At 43.0% G+C, this 23,998-nt stretch overlaps 1 protein-coding gene across 1 annotated transcript in view; it reads right to left on the reverse strand.

The window, feature by feature from the left end:
- The window catches only part of KCNH3 (potassium voltage-gated channel subfamily H member 3), a 171,746-nt gene that overhangs the window by 139,047 nt on the left and 8,701 nt on the right, over window positions 1-23,998 (reverse strand). The window contains exon 2 of the mRNA XM_040341150.1: window positions 23,266-23,379. Within this exon, the coding sequence (XP_040197084.1) occupies window positions 23,266-23,341 (76 nt within the window). The 5' untranslated portion in view covers window positions 23,342-23,379. The remainder of the gene's footprint in view (window positions 1-23,265; window positions 23,380-23,998) is intronic.

The raw sequence follows: 23,998 nt of genomic DNA on the forward strand, positions 1-23,998 counted from the left end.
CTGTGAAAATGATAATGGTCCCAATAATGTGTCAAAATTGGCCGAAGTGTCCGCCATAATGTCGCAGTCACGAAAAAAATCGCTGATAGCCGCCATTAGTAGTAAAAAAAATAAAAAAAAATAAAACTATCCCCTATTTTGTAAATGCTATAAATTTTGCGCAAACCGATTAATAAACGCTTATTGCGATTTTTTTTTTACCAAAAATAGGTAGAAGAATACGTATCGGCCTAAACTGAGGGAAAAAAAATGTTTATATATGTTTTTGTGGGATATTTATTATAGCAAAAAGTAACAAATATTGCATTTTTTTCAAAATTGTCGCTCTATTTCTGTTTATAGCGCAAAAAATAAAAACCGCAGAGGTGATCAAATACCACCAAAAGAAAGCTCTATTTGTGGGAAAAAAAGGACGTCAATTTTGTTTGGGAGCCACATCGCACGACCGCGCAATTGTCTGTTAAAGCGACGCAGTGCCGAATCGCAAAACCTGGCCTGGGCATTTAGCTGCCTAAAGGTCTGGGGCTTAAGTGGTTAAAGCAATCTACTGAGCTGGCCAGAACCACCTCTGGAGGGAGTCTGTTCCACATTTTTACAGCTCTTACTGTGAAGAAACCTTTCCGTATTTGGAGATGAAATCTCTTTTCCTCTAGACGTAAAGAGTGCCCCCTTGTCCTCAGTGTTGAGTGTACTGAAGAAGTCGCTCCTGTACTACTTCAATCCAACTTGTAGGCAACTTGTACCCATTGATTTCAATGGAAGTTGCCTGATCACTGTCTTAACTGAAGCAACAATACAGGAAGATAACATACATTTCTCAGGCAAACCCCTCCCTCCCGCTCCCACAGAGCTGATTGTTGTTTGATTGGCCACTGGAAAGCCTCCTGTCCTGGAGGCGACTTGAAGTTGCCTTGTACTGTCCTGGAGGCAACTTGAAGTTAACTTGTAAGTTGCCTGATGATTCATACCCAAGTCGTGTCCAAATTGCCTCCCAAAGTTGAATGAATGAATGAATGAATGACTTGTATAGCGCAACTCATGCGAACTGAATCGCCTCTGGGCGCTTTTATCCAGCCAGAGTCTGCTTGGCTGGTGCGGTCATTTTACCCCGTAGGATCGTGACATGCTTGGGACACACAGTCATACACACAGATATACAGTACATATATATACTGGGCCAATTTGGACAAGATCCAATTTACCTACCAGCATGTCTTTGGAGTGTGGGAGGAAACCGGAGTACCCGGAGGAAACCCACGCATGCACAGGGAGAACATGCAAACTCCAGGCAGATGGTGTCGTGGTCGGGATTCGAACCAGCGACCCTTTTGCTGCTAGGCGAAAGTGCTACTCACTGCACCACTGTGCTGTGCTGGAAGTCGTGTTGTCCTGTGTGAACCGGCTCTTACAAACAACTCCTACTTACAAACGGAAGGAGACAACAGGAAGTGAGAGGAAATCTACCCCTAGGAAGGGAAATTCTCCCCTGTAAGAGTTAATATGGCAAAAAAGGTGTCTCCACTGATGCTTTATCACCAATCCCTGTTTCCCTAATAACCCAAAATTTTCTAAATCCAATTGTCATTGGGACAGAAAGTGAGGTGAAATCTTATGAACAGGGGCAGACAGCAAAACAAATGTTTTAGGGGTGATAATCCTTCCCTATGTTATCCAAAAAGCTTTAAAATTGATTTTTTGGCCGGAGCTACACTTAAAAAAATGTACGTGTTCTTAGGTTGAATCTGTTTTTAAGTTAGAACAAGCCTACAGCCTATCTTGTTTGTAACCCGGTGACCACCTGATATATATTTTTTCTTTTGTAGCTGTTTTTTACCCTGCCGCTCCTGAAGAAGCATTTAGTGAAACGTGTAGAGTCTAACAGGCATTGATAGCTAAATTCAACTCTGTACGTTCAATTATAATATCTTGTTGATTTTATGTGTATTTTTTTTGTACCTTTAGAGCCGGTTCACACAGGCGCGACTCGTCAGACGACGACTTAGAAAAAGGTTCCTGTACTACTTTGGGACGACTTAAGGGCGACTTTCATTGACTTCAATACAGAAGTAATTTTGCAAGTCACCTCTGAAGTCGTGGGTGATCGCCTTGCCAAGTCGCTCAGTAAGTCGTGCTGCCCCTGTGTGAACCGGCTCTAAGAGTTAACTAAGAGTTAACTTTGTTTACTCTTTTTTATTAAATAAAATGATTCTTTTTTTAATCTTTTTTTCTGGTTTGTTTTTGGCAAAAATCCCCTTCCCTATTTCTTTTCATAACAACTTTATTTAAAGCTAAATATGGCATTGATATACAGTACATAAATGGGACTTTTATCAGAAAAATTACTGTATTTATCGGTGTATAACACGCACCATAACTTTAAGGCCCCATACTCACGACCAAACATGTCTGCTGAAACTGGCCCGCAGGCCAGTTTCAGCAGACATGTTTGGTCGTGTGTGGGCGCGAGCGGGCCGAATTCCAGCAAACATTTGCCCGCCGGGCCTTTTCCCAGCGGGCAAATATTCCTGGACTTGTTTTAAAACAGCCCGCTGGAATTCAGCCCGCTCGGACATGTACGGTCGTCAGTACAGACCTACCGTACATGTCCAGGCGCCCGCCGTCCCTCGCATGCGTCGAATGACTTCGACGCATGCGTGGAAGCATTTTAAAGGCGGGCCGCCCACGTCGCCGCGTCATTGTCGCGGCGACACCGCGTCATCGACGCGGCGACACCGCGGACACGCCCCGCGTATTGTTTACGCGCGGACTTCTGTACGATGGTGTGTACAACCATCGTACAGAAGCCCTCTGGCAGACATGTATGGTGAAAACGGTCCGACGGACCGCTTTCACCATACATGTTTGTCCGTGTGTACCCAGCCTAAGAGGGAAGTTTCAGGAAAAAAAAAATCCACAGCCCTCTGCGTATAAGGCCCCATACACACGGGAGGATTTATCCGCGGATACGGTCCAGCGGACCGTTTCCACGGATAAATCCTCTCGAGGATTTCCGCGGATTTCTATGCGATGGCGTGTACACACCATCGCATTGAAATCCGCGCCTAAATCCTCTGGCGATGACGTGTCGCGCCGTCGCCGCGATTATGACGCGGCGACGTGTGCGACGCTGTCATATAAGGAATTCCACGCATGCGTCGAATCATTACGACGCATGCGGGGGATCCCTTCGGACGGATGGATCCGGTGAGTCTATACAGACCAGCGGATCCATCCGTTGGGATGGATTCCAGCAGATGGATTTGTTTGGCATGTCAGCAAATATTCGATCTGCTGGAATCCATCCCAGGGGAGAAATATCCGCGGAAACAGATCCGCTGGAGTGTACACACCATAGAATCTATCCGCTGAAACCCATTTGCTGGGATTTTTCAGCGGATGGATTCTATCGTGTGTACGGGGCCTTACACGCAGGCACAGTTCACTCTCTATTTTCAAGGTAACAAAGTGAGTGTTATACGCCAATAAATACAGTAATTATTTTAATTAAATTTAAACTGCACATCCAAGCTGGTGACCTCTCTTATCTGCCATTGCTATGCAATATAGCTTGGTCTAGTGCCTGCCCCTATTCTGTGATTGGACATTAAAGGAAAAACAGCAGAATGATCAGGTCATCTCTCTGCCTTCTTCTCCTGTTAGATTGTTTGTTGTTAGCACACTCCAAAGACATGCTGGTAAGTTAATTGGATCCTGGCCAAATTGGGCCAGTATATATATATATATATATATATATATATATATATATATATACACGACTGTGTGTCCCAAGCGTGTCAAGATCCTACGGGGTAAATGACCGCACCAGCCAGGAAGACACAGGCTGCAAAAAGCGCCTAGAGGCGATTCAGTTCGCATGTGTAGTGCTATACAAGTCATTCATTCAAATACAACTTACCGTATTTATCGGCGTATACCGCGCACTATTTTGCCCTGAAAATCAGGGCAAAATCGTGGGTGCGCGATATACGCCGATACCGGCTTTCCCGCGCCAAGTTTGAATACTGCGCCGACATATACCGAGCGCAGTACACTCGTGCATAGTCGGGCAGTCTCGGCTACACTCGCGCTCACGTCCAGGACGTCAGCGCGAGCATTGCCTACTATACGCGAGTGTACTGCGCTCGGTATATGCCGGCGCAGTATTCAAACTCGGCATGGGAAAGCGGGAAACAAGCGAGGACGCCGCAGAAGGACGCCGGACCCGACGAAGAGGACACCCGAAGCCGCAGACGGACGCCGGACCCGATGAGGCCGAAGATGGACGCCGTGCAAGACACCAAACTGTAAGTACAAAAATCTTTTTTTCACAGGAATTTCGGGGCAACTTTAGGGGTGCGCACTATACGCGGGAGCGCGCTATACCCCAATAAATACGGTACATTGGTTGTATTGAAAAATATTAATAATTATTTTATTTTGAATGCATGGCTTCTTTAAATGCTGTTTTTGTATCTGGGATACCAGGAATTCAGCCTAACGTCTTTGCATCTTTTATTTAGCACATAAAGTCAGAATGTAAATAGCTCCATTAAACATGTCCTTACATATTATATTATGTATTTTTTATGATGTTAATAGATTTCTGATTTTATATATATATATATATATATATATATATATATATATATATATATACACACACATACACACACACACACACACACACATACTGTACACAATGCGTATTAAGTCACTGGTAGTTTAAACCCTCCATCTAATCATTTTCCTTGTTGTTGACTTGTTGCACAATGCAATTGCTCATCTAAATAACATGTATTGATGTGTTCCTGGGGGAGTGAGAGAGATCTCACAGAGAATTGTTAGTGCTGGCTCACAGCCCTTCCTTTCACCTCTAGTTACACAGGGGGAGGACAGAAACATACGCAGGCTACAAACTGTCTCTGTGCGGCAAGAGCTGCCACAGATCCTCTGATTAAACTTCAATGGAATCCCAGCAAATGCTTAACTAGTTAACTAGGGCTGTTGTTCCATTGTCAGTTGTGCGAAAAATGGAATGTGAAGCATATAATTAAGGAGGCGCTGAATGTACCACATGACTGTCATTAAATGCTAATATTTAACAGGGCTTATACAGATTCTAAAAGGCCAGCGCACAAATGTTGCAATTTCTTGTAAAAGCACATTTACTGACTTTCACAAAAAATTTACTATGGGGGGCATATTTTTAAAGCAATGAGAGTAACATGCAATAAACATTCACTGGTGGTTAATTATTCAATGTATAATAAAAAACAAACACAGTGGCGGACTGACTGTGATGCCTTTTACCTCCACTGATATTCAAATTTTCACGGCAAACCTTCATGATGTAGCCACTTCCAGCAGGGCCAGATTAAGAACATCATGGGCCTGGTTCTGAGGATTTTGGTGGGGCCTTTTAGGCTGCATTCACACCTCCGCGACAAGTAACGCCGCGTACGCGGCGTATTTTGCCGCGAATAGTGTAACTTTTTTTTTACAAATCCTTCCTATTGCTTTGTATGGCCGAACGCCAATGCCGCCTGAAAAAAAGGGTCCGGGACTTTTTTTCATGCCGCAGGTGTACGGCGTCTATGAGATGTGAACCATCTCATAGACAGCAATAGGAATTCTCCCCTCCAGCGGCACGAGCGGCCGGCGTCGGGCGTTTTGTCGCGGAGGTGTGAATGGGGTGTAATAAATAATAAATAAATGCGTGGGAATGACATGAACGCAGACCAGCCAAGGCAAGTGACCAAAGGCACAGAACCCAGAAGGAAGACCGGGTGAAGATGGAAGTGTCCAGGCCCCGCCTGATTCATCGCAGCACTGGAGGGCTCAGTCTGAAAATGTAAGTGTACACTAATGTGCTAATATGCTGTGCATACTTGTACATTGTGGCATAACCTACCCCAGGGCCTCTAAAAAGTAGTAATGTCAGGAAAGTTTACTACCGTTTTATTATCACAGGATCCCAGGAGCCTCTCATGGGGCCCCCTACTGACCCGGTGGACGGTGGCCCTTGGGCAGTGCCTAAGTGCACAGTTGCCAACATTTAAAAAATATTTTCAGGGCCACTTTTTTATATAAGTGCTGTATTTAGAGTAGCTGAGATCCCCGATGTTCCTCTATACATCATAGTAGTAATCACAAAATTAAAGGAGTACTAATAATGGGGCAGAACAAATATGAGAACTGAGATTTCCTTTAGTTGAACTATCAAAAGTGTGTCCATTCTAGAGCTGGTAACATTGAGGATATTCAGTATAATTTTAAAGAACTGTTTTTGTGGGTAAGCGACATAGGGGAGGAGTATGGACGGTATATAAGTGGGAAGTATGTGCAGGTGAGGGAGAGAAATGTGGAGGGTCTAACAGTGGGCACTATGTAGAGGAGAGGAGTACAAAGGGTACGGAAAAAAGCACTATGTACAGGAGAGGAGTGTGAAGGGTATGACAATGGGCAGTATGTACAGGAAGAGTGAGGGTATGACAGTGGGCAGTATGTACAGGAGAGGAATGTAGACGGTATGATAGTGGGCTCTATGTATAGGAGAGGAGTGTGGAGGGTATGACAGTGAACACTATGTATAGGAGAGGAGTGTGGAGGGTATGACAGTGGGCACTATGTATAGGAGAGGAGTGTGGAGGGTATGACAGTGAGCAGTATGTACAGGAGAGGAGTGTGGAGGGTGCGACAGTGGGCACTAAGTACAGGAGAGAAGTGTATGACAGCAGGCACTATGTACAGGAGAGGAGTTTGAAGGGTATGACAGTGGGCGATATGTATAGGAGAGGAGTGTGGAGGGTATGACAGTGGGCACTATGTACAGGAGAGGAGTGTGTAGGGTATGACAGTGGGTACTATGTATAGGAGAGAAGTGTGGAGAGTATGACAGTGGGCACTATGTACAGGAGAGGAGTGTGGAGAGTATGACAGTGAGCACTATGTACAGGAGTGGAAGGATATTTAGGGACTGAGTAGTGGTTAAGCGGGTCATGGATACATGGATTGAAATTACGCCAATTATGCAGAGACCAGCCATAGTCAATCTATGTATGGGCTAGCTGGTTTTACACAAGTCAATCTATTAATCAACTTGAGTACAACCAGCCTGTTTTTTTTTCTTAAAACAATCAGTGCTGCCAGCTAAAGTTAGCAACACTGATCATTGTACGCACTGGCAGAACACAATAACACTGCAGGAGTGATTCCCCCATCCACAGGTCATCAGGTGAGAGGGTGTGTGGGGACAGGCTGGGGAGAGATACTAGTCAGTGGCTGGGTAGGCACCGGTAGTATCAGAGCCAGATACACACAGGTTACATACGCCACGATCGTTAGAGCGAGAACAATAATTCTAGTACTAGACCTCCTCTGTAACTCTAAACATGTAACCTAAAAAAATGTAAAGCATCGCTTAGGATACCAAAAAAAATTGTGCTAACTTAACTAACTAACTGTTTTTTTAATGAATGAAACATTTTTTTCCAAAAAAACATGTTTGAAGAATTGCTGCGCAAATACCGTGCTAGAGCTGCACAATTAATCGTTAAAAAAATCGTGATCTCGATTCAACCCCCCTGACGATCTCCAATGCAGAGTTTGTTGATTCTTTCATATAACAAGTGGAGAGACTTTCAGCTGTCAAAAGAAAAGATCTGGGCAGTCTGCCAAGTTTTTAACAGGAAACATTGTAACTAGCCTTCCTTCTTAGATCAAAGGGATACACTTCTGTGTGTAAAGAACAAATCTGGGCAGTCTGCGAAGTTTGTAAACAAAATGAAACATTGTAACTAAATTTAACCACTTAAAGTCCAACACTTGTTTCTTAAGTTAGAAAGCAATATTATTTGCTAGAAAATTACTTGGAACTGCCAAACATTATATATATTTTAGCAGAGACTCTAGGGAATACAATGGCAATTGCTGCAATATTTTATGTCACACTGCATTTGCCCACTTCAATGAATAATAAAAACCATAAAAACAAAACAGTGAAGTTAGCCCATTGTTTTTTTGTTTTTTTTTTTAATGTGAAAGATGATGTTACGCCGCAACAATCGTGAGAGAATCGTGATCTATCTTCTAAGCAAAAAAATTGCAATTCTCATTTTAGCCAGAATCGTGCAGCTCTGTACCCTGCAACATAAAAAGTGCAAAGACCACCATAGAGTCATTTTCTAGCAAAAAACAAATGATGATTTTTACATGTAGTAGAGAAGTGTCAGAATTGGCCTGGGTGGCAAGGGGTTAATTACCATGAGTAATATACAAATAATTATTATAAGCACTGTGATCCTATCAGTCTGCTGCAGTGTGTCAGCTTGTATTTATACTGGCCGCTCTGAATGTAGCTTCTGACAGGCTGTGCAAGCAGGCCCGTATCTCCGGAACCATACATGATAGGCGTCCCATATTTTAACCAGTTGTGGGGTAGCTCTTCCCATGCCTACCCCCAAATGTGGGGTTTCTGTGACCTCTGGTCATCGAGCTACAACCCCCCAAATTCGATCTTAAAAAAAAAAAATTCTTAAAAAAAAAAAAAATTTTTTTTTTTTTTTTTTTTGGGCAAATGGGCCTATCTTGAGAAAGGGGCCTGGAGCTGCAGCTCCATCAGCCCCATTGTTAATCCGGCCCTGACTTCCAGTAAGGTCCAAGCTGTAAAGTTTTAGCAGAAAACATATTCCCAGAGAAGATTTGGTCAGCATGGAATGTTTGGAGAATGTCATATTCACTGCTTTAAAAATATACTCTTGAAATTGAAGATATATCTGATTATTAGAAAGTCAATAAAAAGTCTCATAGTTCAGATAAAGTCATTGTGAAGCAAGAGGTCTTCCCACACACTGATAACTTTATGACTCTTCTTCCTTTTAGGCACCAGCTGATCATGGGCGTCCACAAAACTTTTTTCAGGGGGGGGGGGGGGCATCATTTTACGGTCACCCATTCTCCACCCCTTTTTGACAATGTCATGAAGGGGAGGGGCTTAGTCATTCACTATCACATAAACAGCAGGCCATTGTCCCCTATATAGATCCCCCTGAGGCCTTGTACACACAGACGGACTGTCCGATGAAAAAGGTCCGCCGGACCGTTTTCAGCGGACAGACGTCTGGCCGATTTCTGTTTGATGTGTGTACTCACCATCAAACAGAAATCCGCACGTACACAATACCGACCGTCGCCGCGATGATTACGCGGCGACGTGCGCGGCCCTGGAAGGTAAATACTTCCACGCATGCGTCGAATCACTTCGACGCATACGAGGGATGACGGTCGATCGGACATGTCCGGTGAGTCTGTACAGACGACCGAACATGTCCGACGGACAGGTTTCCAGCGGACAGGTTTCTTAGCATGCTAAGAAATTTTTGTCCGTTGGAAAACGGTCGGCTGGACAAATGTCCGCCGGAAAACGGTCCGATAGGCCGTACACATGACCGAACTTGTCTGCTGAAACTGGTCCGCGGACAAGTATCAGCGGACAGATCCGGTCGTATGTACGGGGCCTTAGAGCAGGCCAGGGCAGGTCACCCATAGAATAGAACCCTCTTAACTTAGTCTTCTTACTCTTACCTTTTTTATTCACCACTCCGCATTACATAGTGGGCACAGCACATTACACAGTGGGCACACCACATTACATATGGGTACACCACATGACATGGTGGGCACATTACATTACATAACACAGAGGACACACTACTACGCATTACACAGTGGGCACTTTACAGCACACCACATGACACGGTGGGCACAGACCATTACACAGTGGGCACACTGCTCCGCATTACATGGTGGGCACTGTACAGCAGATGACATGGTGGGTACAGCACATTACACAAAGGGCACACTACTGCCCATTACATGGTGGGCACAGAACATTACACAGATGGCACACTACTCCGCATTACATGATGGGCACTTTACAGCTAAGCACATGACATGGTGGGCAGAACACATTACACAGAGGGCACTCTACTCTGCATTACATGGTGGGAAAAGCACATTGCACAGAGGGCACTCTGCTCCAAATTACATGGTGGGCACTGTACAGCACAGCAGGTGACATAGTGGGCACAGCACATACTGAGGGCACACCACTCTGCATTACATGGTGGGCACTGTACTGCACATGGTGGGCACAATACATCACACGATGGTCACTGCAGTGCACATGGTGGACACAATACAGCACATGGTGGTCACTGCACGTGGTGGGCAAAATACATCAAATGGTGGTTACTGCACATGGTGGGCACAATACATCACATGGTTGTCACTGCACATGGTTGTAACTTCACATGGTGGTCACTGCGCATGGTGGTCACAATATATCACATGGTGGTCACTGCGCGCATTGTTGTCACTGCACATGGTGGGCACAATATATCACATGGTGGTCACTGGGCATTGTTGTCACTGCACATATTGGTGACTCCACATGGTGATCACAATAAATCACATGGTAGTCACAATATTTCACATGGTGGTCACTACCCATGGTTGTCACAATAAATCACATTGTGGTCACTGCACATGGTGGGCACAATATATCAAATGGTGGTCACTGCACTGCATAGGACATGGGGGAAGAAGCCTGCCCAAGTACAATAATTTCACCCCCAAAGGTCAGTTTCTGCACAATCCCCCCTGTTTACTGACCTAATTTTAGAAGCATGGTAGATCTTCTTCCTCCCAGGCACCTGCTGAGGGGATGACATCAGCGCCCCTCCCCCACACAGTTGCCTGAAGCTCCTGTAGACTGAGAGGATCTGTGTGTGCAGATCCTGTGATAGGGGCCGGGCAGCACTGACAACTTCAGCTCCCCTCCTCTGCCTCAGATTGTGGCACCTGGGTGCAGTGCACCCGCTTCCAGGGGGGGCACTTGGGTCCCATTGCTCCCTCCTGCAGACGCCCATGGAGCTGACTTACTAAAGACAAATCGGCAGTTCACTTTGGAAAGAAATTACCCCCAGAGCTTAGCGAAAGGAGTAAAACTCTAATCATGAAAAAAGTGATGGTGTCTGCGCTGTGTGACAAAGGGCCGGGGGATCGTGAAGGAAGAGGAAGGGAAATAATGTGGTCAGAATGCAGAGTACATAAACAAAGAGTGGCTTTGAAAGACCACTAAATGGTCCAAATAAAGTGAGTAAGTGTCATAAATATAACTCCTAAACCACAAATGTAAACAATGTTACAGTGTAAATACATAAATGTGTTTATATACACACACACAATATAAAATAATATACACAACAAAATGAATAAGTAGCACATACACATAAAGTGAATCTAAATCCTGATGAAAGTGCATACACAGATGAATAGGTCAAAGTCTTTGAATAGTGATCCCAAAGCCAAGTGTTGAAAGATGCAGAAAACTTCAAAGTGCAACACACACCTCTTGAGGCTCCTAGCAGCTCACCTCACGACTATACCTCTGATAGCCTGATAATCCACACTTGCGTCAGATGACACGATCTATCTGGGAGTTCACTTGAAGGACCCAATGGCAGGTATGTACATGTGGAGGAACAACAAGGGGACATATAGCGTAACTCTATAAACCTAATGATGGCTCTAGCAGGATAAGGCACCAAATGCACTCACTCAAAGTGAAAGGATGATGAACCTATCTCCACGAGCGCAGAGCTTGCAAAAATCCTGCTTGTCTTCTCTCCTGGTCTCCTGTATTCACACTTGCGGCAGAGTGTGGCTCAGAGAGTGACAGTGGAAGTGGAGAAGAGAAGGGAGACACATCGCAAAATCCCGTAGGAACAGGTTTATTGATAAATATATAAAAAAAACTCACATTTGGCAGCTAAAAACGGTGACATACATCCATGAGCTCGTCGGCCGACAGTAGGAAAGTGCAGTGTCCAGCGCTCCAATCCCGACGTGTATCGTCACGTGACTTCATCCCACTAACACACAGCTCCTTTCTCTATCTGCAATGTAGAGAGCGTCCTGACTCTCCTGCTCGCCCCCTCAAGGGAGGGGTCGAGCATGACACTCCACACCAGGGAGAAAGCCTTGCATTACTGTGTGGAGTTGCAGGCAGAAGAACAGGAAGTGAGGATTTCTCAGAAGAAATGAGGACATTTAAAAGCAAAATGGAAGGATGAGGTAAGTGAAGGAGAACTGCACTAAGGTAAAGGAAGCTAATTAGGAAAAAATTTTTTTCCTTTACAACCCCTTTAACCACTTAACCCCCGGACCATATTGCTGCCCAAAGACCAGAGCACTTTTTGCGATTCGGGACTGCGCCACTTTAACTGACAATTGCGCGGTCGTGCGACGTGGCTCCCAAACAAAATTGGCGTCCTTTATTTCCCACAAATAGAGCTTTCTTTTGGTGGTATTTGATCACCTCTGCGGTTTTAATTTTTTGCGCTATAAACAAAAATAGAGCGACAATTTTGAAAAAAATTAATATTTTTTACTTTTTGCTGTAATAAATATCCCCCAAAAATATATAAAAAAACATTTTTTTTCAGTTTAGGCCGATACGTATTCTTCTACATATTTTTCGTAAAAAAAATCGCAATAAGCGTTTATTGATTGGTTTGCGCAAAAGTTATAGCGTTTACAAAATAGGGGGTATTTTTATGGCATTTTTATTAATATATTTTTTTACTAGTAATGGCGGCGATCAGCGATTTTTTTTCCGGTACTGCGACATTATGGCGGACACTTCGGACACTTTTGACACATTTTTGGGACCATTGGCATTTTTATAGCGATCAGTGCTCTGTACCGAGCGATCGCGTGTGCCCGGCGGCGATCGAGCCCGCCGGGCACACGCACGGGAGTCGGGGGCGAGCGGGGGGCGCGCACCCCCTAGTGGTGGCTCAAAGAGCCGCCGTATAGCTATGGGCTCTCGCCCAGGAGAGCCGACCTGCCGCCGTATAACGACGGTGCGCGGTCGGCTAGTAGTTAATGTTGCATAGCTTTCAGTTTAAAACATAAGCAGCATCTTTAACCCACAATCAAACTTTGCAAAATGTTGCATAAACACAACTTTTTTTTTTGCGTTTTATCTATATGTACATCATGAGCAAAGACACCTTAATGCCGCGTACACACGGTCGTTTTATGTGATGAAAAAAAATGACGTTTTTAAAAACGTCACTTTAATTGACCGTGTGTGGGGGAAAAACGTAGTTTTATGTCTTGTAAAAAACGACCCAAAAAAATTGAAGCATGCTTCAATTTTATGTGTCGTTTTTCAAAACGTCAACTTTTACTTCACAGAAATTGACCGTGTGTAGCAAAAACGTAGTTTAAAACGACGTTTTTTCATCCGCGCATGCCCAGAAGCTACTTATGAAGCGAGCTTCAATGGAAAAACGTGGTGGAACGTAACCTCGCTTTGCTAGAGCATTGTGAGAAAAACGATGGTGTGTAGGCAACTTCGTCTTTGAAAATTGAAGTTTCAAAAACGTCGTTTTTTACTTCACAGAAAATGTCGTTTTTTTTCATCACATAAAGTGATGGTGTGTATGCGGCATAACACACAGATGCATGAAGCTTTCCATACATATTATTAGGCTTATTCCATAAAGTATTAAAAAATAAATAAGTTGAGGGTTACACACAACTTTACATTTCTGGAGTGCCGATTTCCTTGAAATCTGTGTTCGGTCTAAAACGGTCAGAGATTATAACTTTCAAATTGCATCAGACAAACACATTTTTCCTTTATAAAATAATTAAACGATTAAAAAATGTCATTACACTAAAATGACTATTGGTTGTAACAATTCTACTGCCACCTGAACCATACTGAAGTCTTATGTATTGGATGGCAGGGTTCTAAGGTCAATGATATGTTAGCAGTGTAAGAAATCATCAGCTCAGGCTGATGGCAATGTATATTTTTAGAACATTTTCTACACAGTATAATTAAAACCAGAAAATAATTATCTTTATACAGACAGGCTATTATTTAAATATGCTGTAATCCAAACAAAGGTATTGCTTGGGTTTCTAAAAGAACTTGCCCAACCCAGAAACCTTCAAGAACAAAGAACTGCAAATGTATTACTTTAAGTGGTGGGCATTGCCACAATGAGTGAGGTTTAATAATGCGGAAGTAAACCACTGATTTAAATGCCAAGTTCACCTTTTCCAGAAAATAGCCTACGCAGTCAAGGGGCCCCAGTAAAAATAAAAAATGTGTGCATTTGTAAAATGATCATCGGTTTTATTGTTTACCTGTAGGCCATTTGGGTCTTTCAGAAGTTTGGCTAATAAACCCCCACGTCCTGACTTGTTAGGATGCTCACTCCCAGCACTGCACATATGAAAACCAATGGAACACCAATGGTTTTCACGTCCAAGTAACAAGTTGGGATGTGGGGGTTGCTAATTAGGAGTTTTTTTTTTAGCCAGGCCTGTGATGGGACTAATATGGACTACAGGTAAAACAATAGTATGCATGACCATTTTACAAAGCTGTACATATATCTATCTACTGGGGCCCCTTGACTGCATAGAATATTTTCTGGAAAAAGAGAACGTAGCCATTACCACGGGGGTCAAACTGGCAGCCCTGCTGCAAAACTACAAGTCCCATCATTATTATTATTATTATACAGGATTTATATAGCACCAACAGTTTGCGCAGCGCTTTACATCAGGGAAGACAGTACAGTCACAATACAATCAATACAGGAGGGATCAGAGGGCCCTGCTCGTTAGAGCTTACAATCTAGAAGGGAGGGTCATGTGGAACAAAGGGTAGTTAGCTGTGGGGGATGATCAGATGGACTCAAATGAAAATACAGTTATGTGTGGGAAGGGTAGGCTTCTCTGAAGAGAAGGGTTTTCAGGGATCCTCTAAAAGCTGATAGAGAAGGAGATAGATGGATAGATTGGGGTAAGGAGTTCCATAGGCATGGAGAGGCTTTAGAAAAGTCCTGGAGACGAGCATGGGAGCAGGTGATGAGAGAGCTAGAGAGTAGGAGGTCTTGAGAAGAACGATGAGAACGTACAGGTTGGTATTTAGAAACTAGGTCAGTGATGTAGCTGGGGGCAGAGTTGTGGATGGCTTTGTAGGTAATTGTTAGTATTTTGAATTTAATTCGTTGGATGAGCGGAAGCCAGTGGAGGGATTGACAGAGAGGAGTAGCAGAGACAGATCAGTTGGTAAGGTGGATTAGTCTGGCAGCAGCATTCATGATGGACTGAAGGGGGGATAGAGTATGCAGCGGTAAGCCAATGAGGAGGGAGTTGCAGTAATCGAGGCGAGAGATGACCAGGGAGTGAATTAAGAGTTTTGTGGTGTCATTGGTTAGAAATGGGCGTATTTTGGAGATGTTGCGAAGGTTGAAGCGGCAAGATTTGGACAGTGATTGAACGTGAGGCTTAAAGGAGAGTTCAGAGTCCAGGACTACTCCTAGGACCTTGACATTCGGTGATGGGCAGATAGTTGTACCATCAATTTTGACAGAGAGATCAGGGGAAGAGGCACGTGGGGGAGGAAAAATTATAAGTTCCGTTTTGGATAGGTTGAGTTTGAGGAAGTGGTGTGACATCCAAACTGATATATCTGATAGTAAATTAGTGATACGTGAGGAGAATGAAGAAGTGAGTTGAGGGGTAGAGAAATAGATTTGAGTGTCATCAGCGTAAAGATGGTATTGGAAGCCGTGGGAGGCTATCAGCTGACCCAGGGAGGAGGTGTAGATAGAAAATAGGAGAGGTCCAAGAACAGAACCTTGGGGGACCCCAACAGAGAATGGAAGAGGAGAGGAGGAAGTAGAATTGTAAGCAACGCTGAAGGTGCGGTTGGATCAGTAGGTGGAGAACCAGCGAAGAGTACAGTCACGGAGACCAAAATTGTGGAGTTTTTTGAGGAGGAGTGGGTGGTCAACCGTATCGAAGGCGGCAGAGAGGTCCAGGAGTAGGAGCACAGAATAGTGTCCCTTAGTTTTGGCTGTTAGTATATCGTTTGTTAGTTTTAGGAGAGCAGTTTCTGTGGAATGTTGAGGACGAAATCCAGACTGAAGGGGATCATGGAGGTTATTTTGAGCAAGGTGGACGCTCAGTTGGTTGTAGACTAGACGTTCAAGGAGTTTGGATAAAAAGGGGAGCAAGGAGATGGGGCGTAGGTTGTCAAGATTGGACGGGTCCAGTGAGGGCTTTTTAAGTATGGGGCTGACTAGTGCATGTTTCAAAGAGTTAGGGAAGATGCCAGAAGAGAGGGAGAGTTTGAAGATGTGGGTTAGAGAGTGTAGAATCGAGCCAGAGGGTGAACGTAGCATTTGCGAGGGAACAGGATCCAGAGCACAGGTGGTAAGATGGACGTTAGCCATCATGCCTCTAACTGTAGGAGTATGCTTGTAACTGTCTGCCTTGCAATGCCTTATGGGACATGTAGTTCCGTAACAGCTGGAGGACTGCCAGTTTGGCACCTGTGCATTTCCCAAAATAGTTACATTTAAGGCATGCCTTGAATAACGGTTACAGTTTCTAATGTGCTTATGTTAGCCCTCAATAGTGTTGCTCACGAATATTCGCATTGCGAATATTCGTTACGAATATGGCATATTCGAATATTCGCGAATAACTCGAATTTCGCGGCCAATATTCGCTATTGCGAATATTCGTATTTTTTCAATTTTATTTTTAAAACAAATCACATCCTAGTGATCTCCATCAAGGTCTAAAAGCATTGCTGCTATGATTAGAGACCCTGGGCCGAGTAGCTAAGCTGAGGCGATCCTTTTATGTTGCCGAATATTCGCAATCGCGAATATTTTCGATTTCCGAATATTCGCGAATACTTTCTCTGCCCTTCTTTTGCATCAGAGCCAATCAGAGTTCTCCTACCACAGTTGTCATAGGAGAGAGTGGAGTGTTTCTGTGCGTTTTTCCAGTGTATCACATCTTCAAAGAATTTTCCATCTTTTGTCCCGTGTCATCATCATTTGCATTTCACCTCTTTAATGAGAATAATAACTGTTTAACATAAAGACATTTAAGAGATGTCAACGTAAACGGTTTACTTGTATTTTCCAAATCTATGGTTATTCAATATTTATTAAACTAATCAATATACAAATTGGTCAAAGTAAACCCTCAAATCTATATAATAATGTATTTATTTTATTAATACCTTGTTAGTTGCAGGGTCCATTACGTAAAACCACACTTTTTCCAAAGGGCAGGTGAAATTGAATGTTTCAAAATTTCGCAATCAATTTCGCATTCGCATTAGCGAAATTTCGCAATCAGTTTCGCATTAGCGAAATTTCGCAAATTTTTTTTTTTGATAAAATATCACGAATATTCGATTTTAGCGAATATTTCACGAATATTCGGCTATATATTCGTGATATATCGCGAAATCGAATATGGCGTATTCCGCTCAACACTAGCCCTCAACTGAACTGTAAAGTTATCAAATGGCTGACATAACTGGTGTGTAGCATCATGGCAACAGCCAATCAAAGGCTAAGATGGCAGCCTCCTTGGTTGTAAAGGAGAGGAGGGTTTAGTTCCATTTTTGGTATCCACACTTCCAAGCACAAATACTTTAAAGCTGCTATGCTCAGCACACATGAGTTGCCCAGTCACCTCAATAATTCTGCAGCTATCATCTCTACATCTACAGCCATCATTTACCAAGCACCTTCAAAATCTTATGGTAACAAGCATTGCCCACACAAATGATCTGTCATGGCCACTTCAGTCCTGGACTACCACCAGATTGTGGTGGTGTGGAGATGCAGTTTTAATGGAGCATGATCTAGCCAGAGGCATGCATCCTGACCATGAATGGCAAAAGATGAAAAGAGACGGCACTGGGTCCCAGACTGCCCTTTTCTACCTTTCCAGCTCTTCTCTGTAGGGGAACAGGGTCGAAATATAGTGGCTTCTATTTCTGATTTATTTTTGAAGGTACAGTGCTCAGCATTAATGAGTACAGCCCTTTTGAAAAATAAGATTTTAATCAATATCTCAGTGAACACAAGAACAATTTCCAAAATTTAGAACATTTGTTTAGCTCCAACACATGAAAGTAAGGTTAATAAATGTGGCAGCTGGTGGTATTTTTGAGGGGGCGTCACACAATACACCCGTCATAGTGTAACAGCACTGGTGAACAGAGTGAACCACAACTGCGGTTAGCAAGGAATTCAATGCGATTCTCTATGCGACAACTCAGTATTGGGCCCCAGGCGTCACTCCTCGCAACAGGAGTTAGGGGGATCTATACATCTCTGTGTCACATAAAGAAAGGCGTTGAGCTACTAAGCATGGACGCATTACAACATGCGACCAGAGCTTAGCGTTTAAAATGATATTATGTTCTAAAGATTACAATGCACAACTGTACGCTAGCGATTATGAGTATTACATAGCGTTGTGCATTAGGCGACTTAAGGGAGAAGGTATAGAATACGTCAACCCTTAGCATAGAAAGTTTAGGCAAACATGTTCCACAACTTTAGGGCATGAGCCCATATACAAGTAGCACTTATGTCAGCACGTAGTAAATATGAGTTGTGGTGACAACCAATAGTTGCATATGACAGGCAATATAGCTCAGGTACTTTGAGAGTACTCATAGTAAATAAGAATTGTAGTAACAATTAATACTTGCGTATGAGAGGCAATATAGTTCAGGTACTTTAATTAAGAGTATACGTTGTAAATAGGAGTTGTAGTAATAACTATTAGTTATATATGAGAGGTGAATATAGCTCAGGGTATTTGAGTATAGATGTCCCTTTTTAGATATTCCTCAGCAGACAGTCCTTTAACACAACAGTATATCCTAGATATGTTGATGAACAGAAGGCATGATAAACAATAGCAATTGTATATCCAGCACATAAGTAGCAGATCTTGACTACAAGTAACACAATAGCTACGTATCCGTTTTGTAGGCTTCAGTATAGGTAGTAGGGAATCTGTGGTGAAGGATGCTCAGCAAGGAAGGCTCAAAGGTTGTCCCCAGCAATGGCTCCTAGTTGCAGTAGATATAGATGGCATTAAAGGAGTAGTTGAGGCTGGAGCGGTGTTTCGGCATGGGGAGCAATGACACCCATCTCTGTAGCGTAGGCCGAGCTACGGCTGACAATAATAGAACAATGTTTGTGTTTGAAATAGATGCCTTTATAGGCAGTGAACAGTCACATGCAGTGCATAGCACTGATTCAAAGGACAGCCGTACTCCACGGCGCACTTCCGCGTTCCAAGCTGGAACGCAACACAGCGCCGGGCGATGACGTCATCGCGCATTTGCGCCGTATGCGTTCCAGCATGGAACGCAATACGGCACTGAAAGCGCCTGTTTCACAGGGGACAGGTGGCACGACGGCGCCTGTTACACATAGGTGTTCGATTGGTTCAGATCAGGAGATATACTTGGCCACTGAATCACGTTCACCTAGTTCTTTTTCAGAAATTCAACAGTGAGTGGCCTTAGATGTATGTTTTAGATTATTGTCATGTTGGAAAAGTGCATGACAACCAAGCGCACAAAGTGATGGAAGCACCTTTTCTTTCAATGTAGAGCAGTAAATCTGTAAATTCATGAAACGATCAATAAAATGCAGCTCCACAACACGAGCAGCACTCATGCAGTCCCACAGAAGGACACTACCACCACCATGTTTCACTGTAGTCACCATGCATTTTTCTTTGTCCTCCTCACCTTTGTAACGCTATATATGTAGCTTTAAAGCCATCAGTTACAAAAACATTTATCTTGGTCTCATCAATCCAGAGTACAGAGTCGCAGTAGTATTCTTGTTTTTCAGCATGGGCCCTGTCAAATTCTAGGCAGGCTTTTTGGTGTATGGGCTTTAGAAGGGGCTTCCTTCGTGGACGTCATTCATGCATGCCATTCTTTTGCAGTGTACAACGTATTGTGTCACGAGAAACAATCACCCCAGTTTGGCTTTCTACTTCTTTAGCTAACTGCAGTGATCTTGCATGGCGATTTTCTTCAACCCCTCCCATCAGAAGATGCTCCTGTCGAAGTATTAAATGGACGGTCTGGATGTCTCTGTGAGATGGGTGCAGTTCTATCTTTGTTAAATAAATGACCATTTTACAAAGCTGAACATATTTCTATATCTACTGGAGCCCCTTGACAGCATAGAATATTTTCTGGAAAAAGTGAACTTAGGTGTTAAACTGGTATGCCTTCATGCTCAGATAACGGTCTGGTATGGATTTTGGGGGGGACCCCATGCTATTTAAAACAAAAAAATACATTCTAGACGCAAAGGGCCTGGTATGGACCTGGGGGGAACCCAACGCAGTTTTTTTCATGATTTGTTTTTTGCTTGTAATTTCTTTTATTTTTTTTTACATTCAGCTGTCAGCGGGGAAATTTAGTTGTTAGGAATGCGGCGGCCGGCTTCCCAGCCCCCTCCTTAGCATTCAACTATATATACACAGTGTGTTTAACCACTTCAGCCCCAGACCATTTTGCTGGTCAAACACCAGGCCACTTTTTGCGATTCGACACTGCGTCGCTTTGACTGACGTGGCTCCCAAACAAAATTGACGTCCTTTTTTCTCACAAATAGAGCTTTCTTTTGGTGGTATTTGATCACCTCTGCGGTTTTTATTTTTATAAAAAATAAAATAAAAAATAGAGCGACAATTTTGAAAAAAATTCAATATTTTTTACTTTTTGCTATAATAAATATCCTCCAAAAATATATATATATTAAAAAAAAATTGTTTTCCTCAGTTTAGGCCGATCTGTATTCTTCTACATATTTGTGGTAAAAAAAAAAAAAAATATCGCAATAAGCGTTTATTGATTGGTTTGTGCAAAAGTTATAGCGTCTACAAAATAGGGGTAGTTTTATGGCATTTTTTCGATTTTTTTTTTTACTGGTAATGGCGGTGATCAGCGATTTTTATCGTTACTGCGACACGTCAGACACTTTTGATAAATGACACTGGCAGTGAAGGGGTTAACCAGTAGGTGGTACTGTAGGGGTTAAGTGTTTCCTAGGGAGTGCTTCTTACTGTAGGGGGGATGGGCTATGTGTGACAAGTCACTGACCTCTGCTCCGATTACACGGAGCGGAGATCAGTGTCATTGTCACTAGGCAGAGCAGGGAGATGCTTGTTTACATTAGCATCTCCCCGCTCTATCTCTCAGTGAGACGATCGCGGGTATCCCCGCGGCGATCAAGTCCGCGGGACACGCGGTCGGGCTCACAGAGATCGCGACCACACGGCGGCATCTAAAAAAGGGGGACGTACATGTATGCCCTTATGCCTGTCCGTGCCATTCGGTCTACATAAATAGGAGTGCGCTGGTCCTTAATGTGGTAGTATACTCTGTACTACCACTTTATACCTACAGGTAAGCCTTATTATAGGCTTAACTGTAGGTATAAAAAATATCTCCTAAACCTGTAAGGTTTAGGAGATATTCCCCCCGCAATGCGCCGCTGACTGCAGCGGCGCATGCACAGCAGAGATCCTCGGCTAAAGGCCCGGCAGCCGCCGGGCCTTGCCGGGGAGTGATGACAATGCCACTCCAGCCAATCACAGCGCTGGCGCGGCGATACCCGGAAGACACGCCGAGGAAAAATTACATCTCCCTCGGCGTGGACCAGGTAAGTTCCTCTCACCTCGTTCCGAGGTAAGTATTTCATAATGAGCTAGTATGCGGTGCATACTAGCTCATTATGGCTTTTGCTTTTCAGGTTTAAAAAAAAGACAGCGGGTTTACTTCTGCTTTAAGCGGTTAAAGAAAAAAAATGCAAAATGCATGAATACTGCATGCAAAAATGCATAAAAAAACCGAGGGTTTAAAAAACACAAAATGTGCCTGAAAAACGCATCAAGCGCAGCCACATATATGTGAACTTAGACTTATCAACTGTCTGCTGGACATCTGTTTAATCAATAATTAGACTCACCTGTAGTTGAATTCTTGTTAAATAGGATTTTGTTGTATAAAAATAGCTTTTTCAATCTTGACAGCTTCCTTGTAAGGACGTGTTCATACCACAATGCATGTGTTAACAGAAAGTAGTTGAGGTGCATTCCCATGTGTTTTAAACACATAAACAGGTTTAAAGGACTCAAATGATCAAATTCATATTTGCACCCCAAAATGTAGCATTCAGGACTATTTTCACATTGCTGGGTGTTGGGCCTACTAAACAAATGATATACTCATGTAAAAAAAAAAACGTAAAAAATGCTTGATATGGTGTGGATGGGCCCTAAGGCCTGGTTCACACCTATGCATTTTTTTGTGCGTTTTCAGTTTTGCAGAAACAGACCACAGTCCATTTAACATGGTTTCCTACATAGGTGTGCGCAGCCAATTACATTAGGGTGTGCACCCCAAAGCTCAAACACATATGCTATATATCTATCTATATAGATAGATAGATAGATAGATAGATAGATAGATAGATAGATAGATAGGGCAGTAGGGCAATGGACAATGCCAGTACAAAAGTTGATGGTATCAGTGGGCAGGGACTGTTGTCAGTAGTTTATTTGTATTATTTTTTTATTATTACTTTTTACAATTTATTTTTCTTTATTTTATGCAATATTTTTTTACAATCATTTTTTTATCATTTTCTTTTACAATTTTTTAGGAGCACCATTGGGGTGCTTTGGTGAGTTATCAGGGGCCTAAACAGACCCCTGATATGTCACTTTTGAGACAGAGAAAGGGGCTGAGGACAGAGATTCCTGAGTCCCTTTCTCTGCAGCCAAGCACCAGGGGAATCTGTGCAACACATGGTGATTAGGGTGTGCCTGGGCACACCTGGCACACCCTGTGCGCACGCCTATGGTTTCCTATGGTATTCAGTTAACATCTATGCATTTTATGGAAAGGGCCAGGGTTTTTTTTCTGGTTTTTGGTTCCATACACGTCAATGGATCAAAAGCGTGTACTGAAAACGCAAAATGCACCATTAATATGAAAACTGCAACCTGCATAGGTGTGAATCAGGCCTACAGGTACAACAGGCTTATATATTCAGTTGCAATGGCAGTTTCAGGCTCAGGAGCTAGGACACCTTGTGATGTCATTGGATCCAACGCAGTCAATTAGCAATCATCCGCTACCAATAATTCTGACCGCTTTGGGATAACAGTACACATTTATTCTTCACACTGTTTTGATTAGCTTGAGAGTGTCACTTTAACTTTTGCCTCAACCTATCTTTAAACTTCTGTTCAAACGAAAGACATATAACAAATAAAAAGGACAAATATTCCAATAATATGTATAGTACTCACGCGTTCCATCGAATCTGGTCGCTATGGTATCTAAGAAAGTATTCTGAGGAGCAAGCAGCCCTCTCATGGCTGGCATTTCTCTAGTTCTCACTGCTGACACTCTCGGAGCTTGGGCTGCACAGAGAAAACACACAGTACCATCATTAACGTGCAAGTCTGCCTGTCAAAAGCTATTAGATGGTGGAATTCAGTGTTTATCTGTCAGCAATGGGGCAGGCAGCCTGTCATTTTTGCCATATGATCGTCTGTTTTTTAAAGGCAAAGCTTGGTCTAATAAGTCGACTGCAAACTGTTACTGTGAAGACAGTAATTACTGTGTTATTATAGAAATGTAAACAGCATGGAATATTTACTTCTAATGATATCTATGTGCCAGTGTTGTCTTGTCAGCCTTATCATTGGGCTAGTTAGTGCCAGCAATTCTACCATTTGATGCAAATAGAGTGGATTTAGGTGAAGCAGGTGCTTTACAGAAAAACAAAATATCTTATTTGAAAAAAAAATCTAATTGGTCTATTATCTTTAATGGTTTGCGCAGTTAAAGTGCATCAAAGAGATATATTTATAGGTACTATTTTATCGGAAATAATGCAATCGACCAGCATTCATGATGCACTTATTTTCCTTATTAAATATTTAAAAAATAAATAGTATCTGATTTCTTCAGTGAGCTTCCATCCTTGGGCTGACATATGTAGCTCTACAAAATGTAAAAAAAGTGATACTAAAGCTT

The sequence above is a fragment of the Rana temporaria genome, chromosome 2 (assembly GCF_905171775.1).
Source record: "Rana temporaria chromosome 2, aRanTem1.1, whole genome shotgun sequence".
Lineage (NCBI taxonomy): Eukaryota > Metazoa > Chordata > Amphibia > Anura > Ranidae > Rana > Rana temporaria.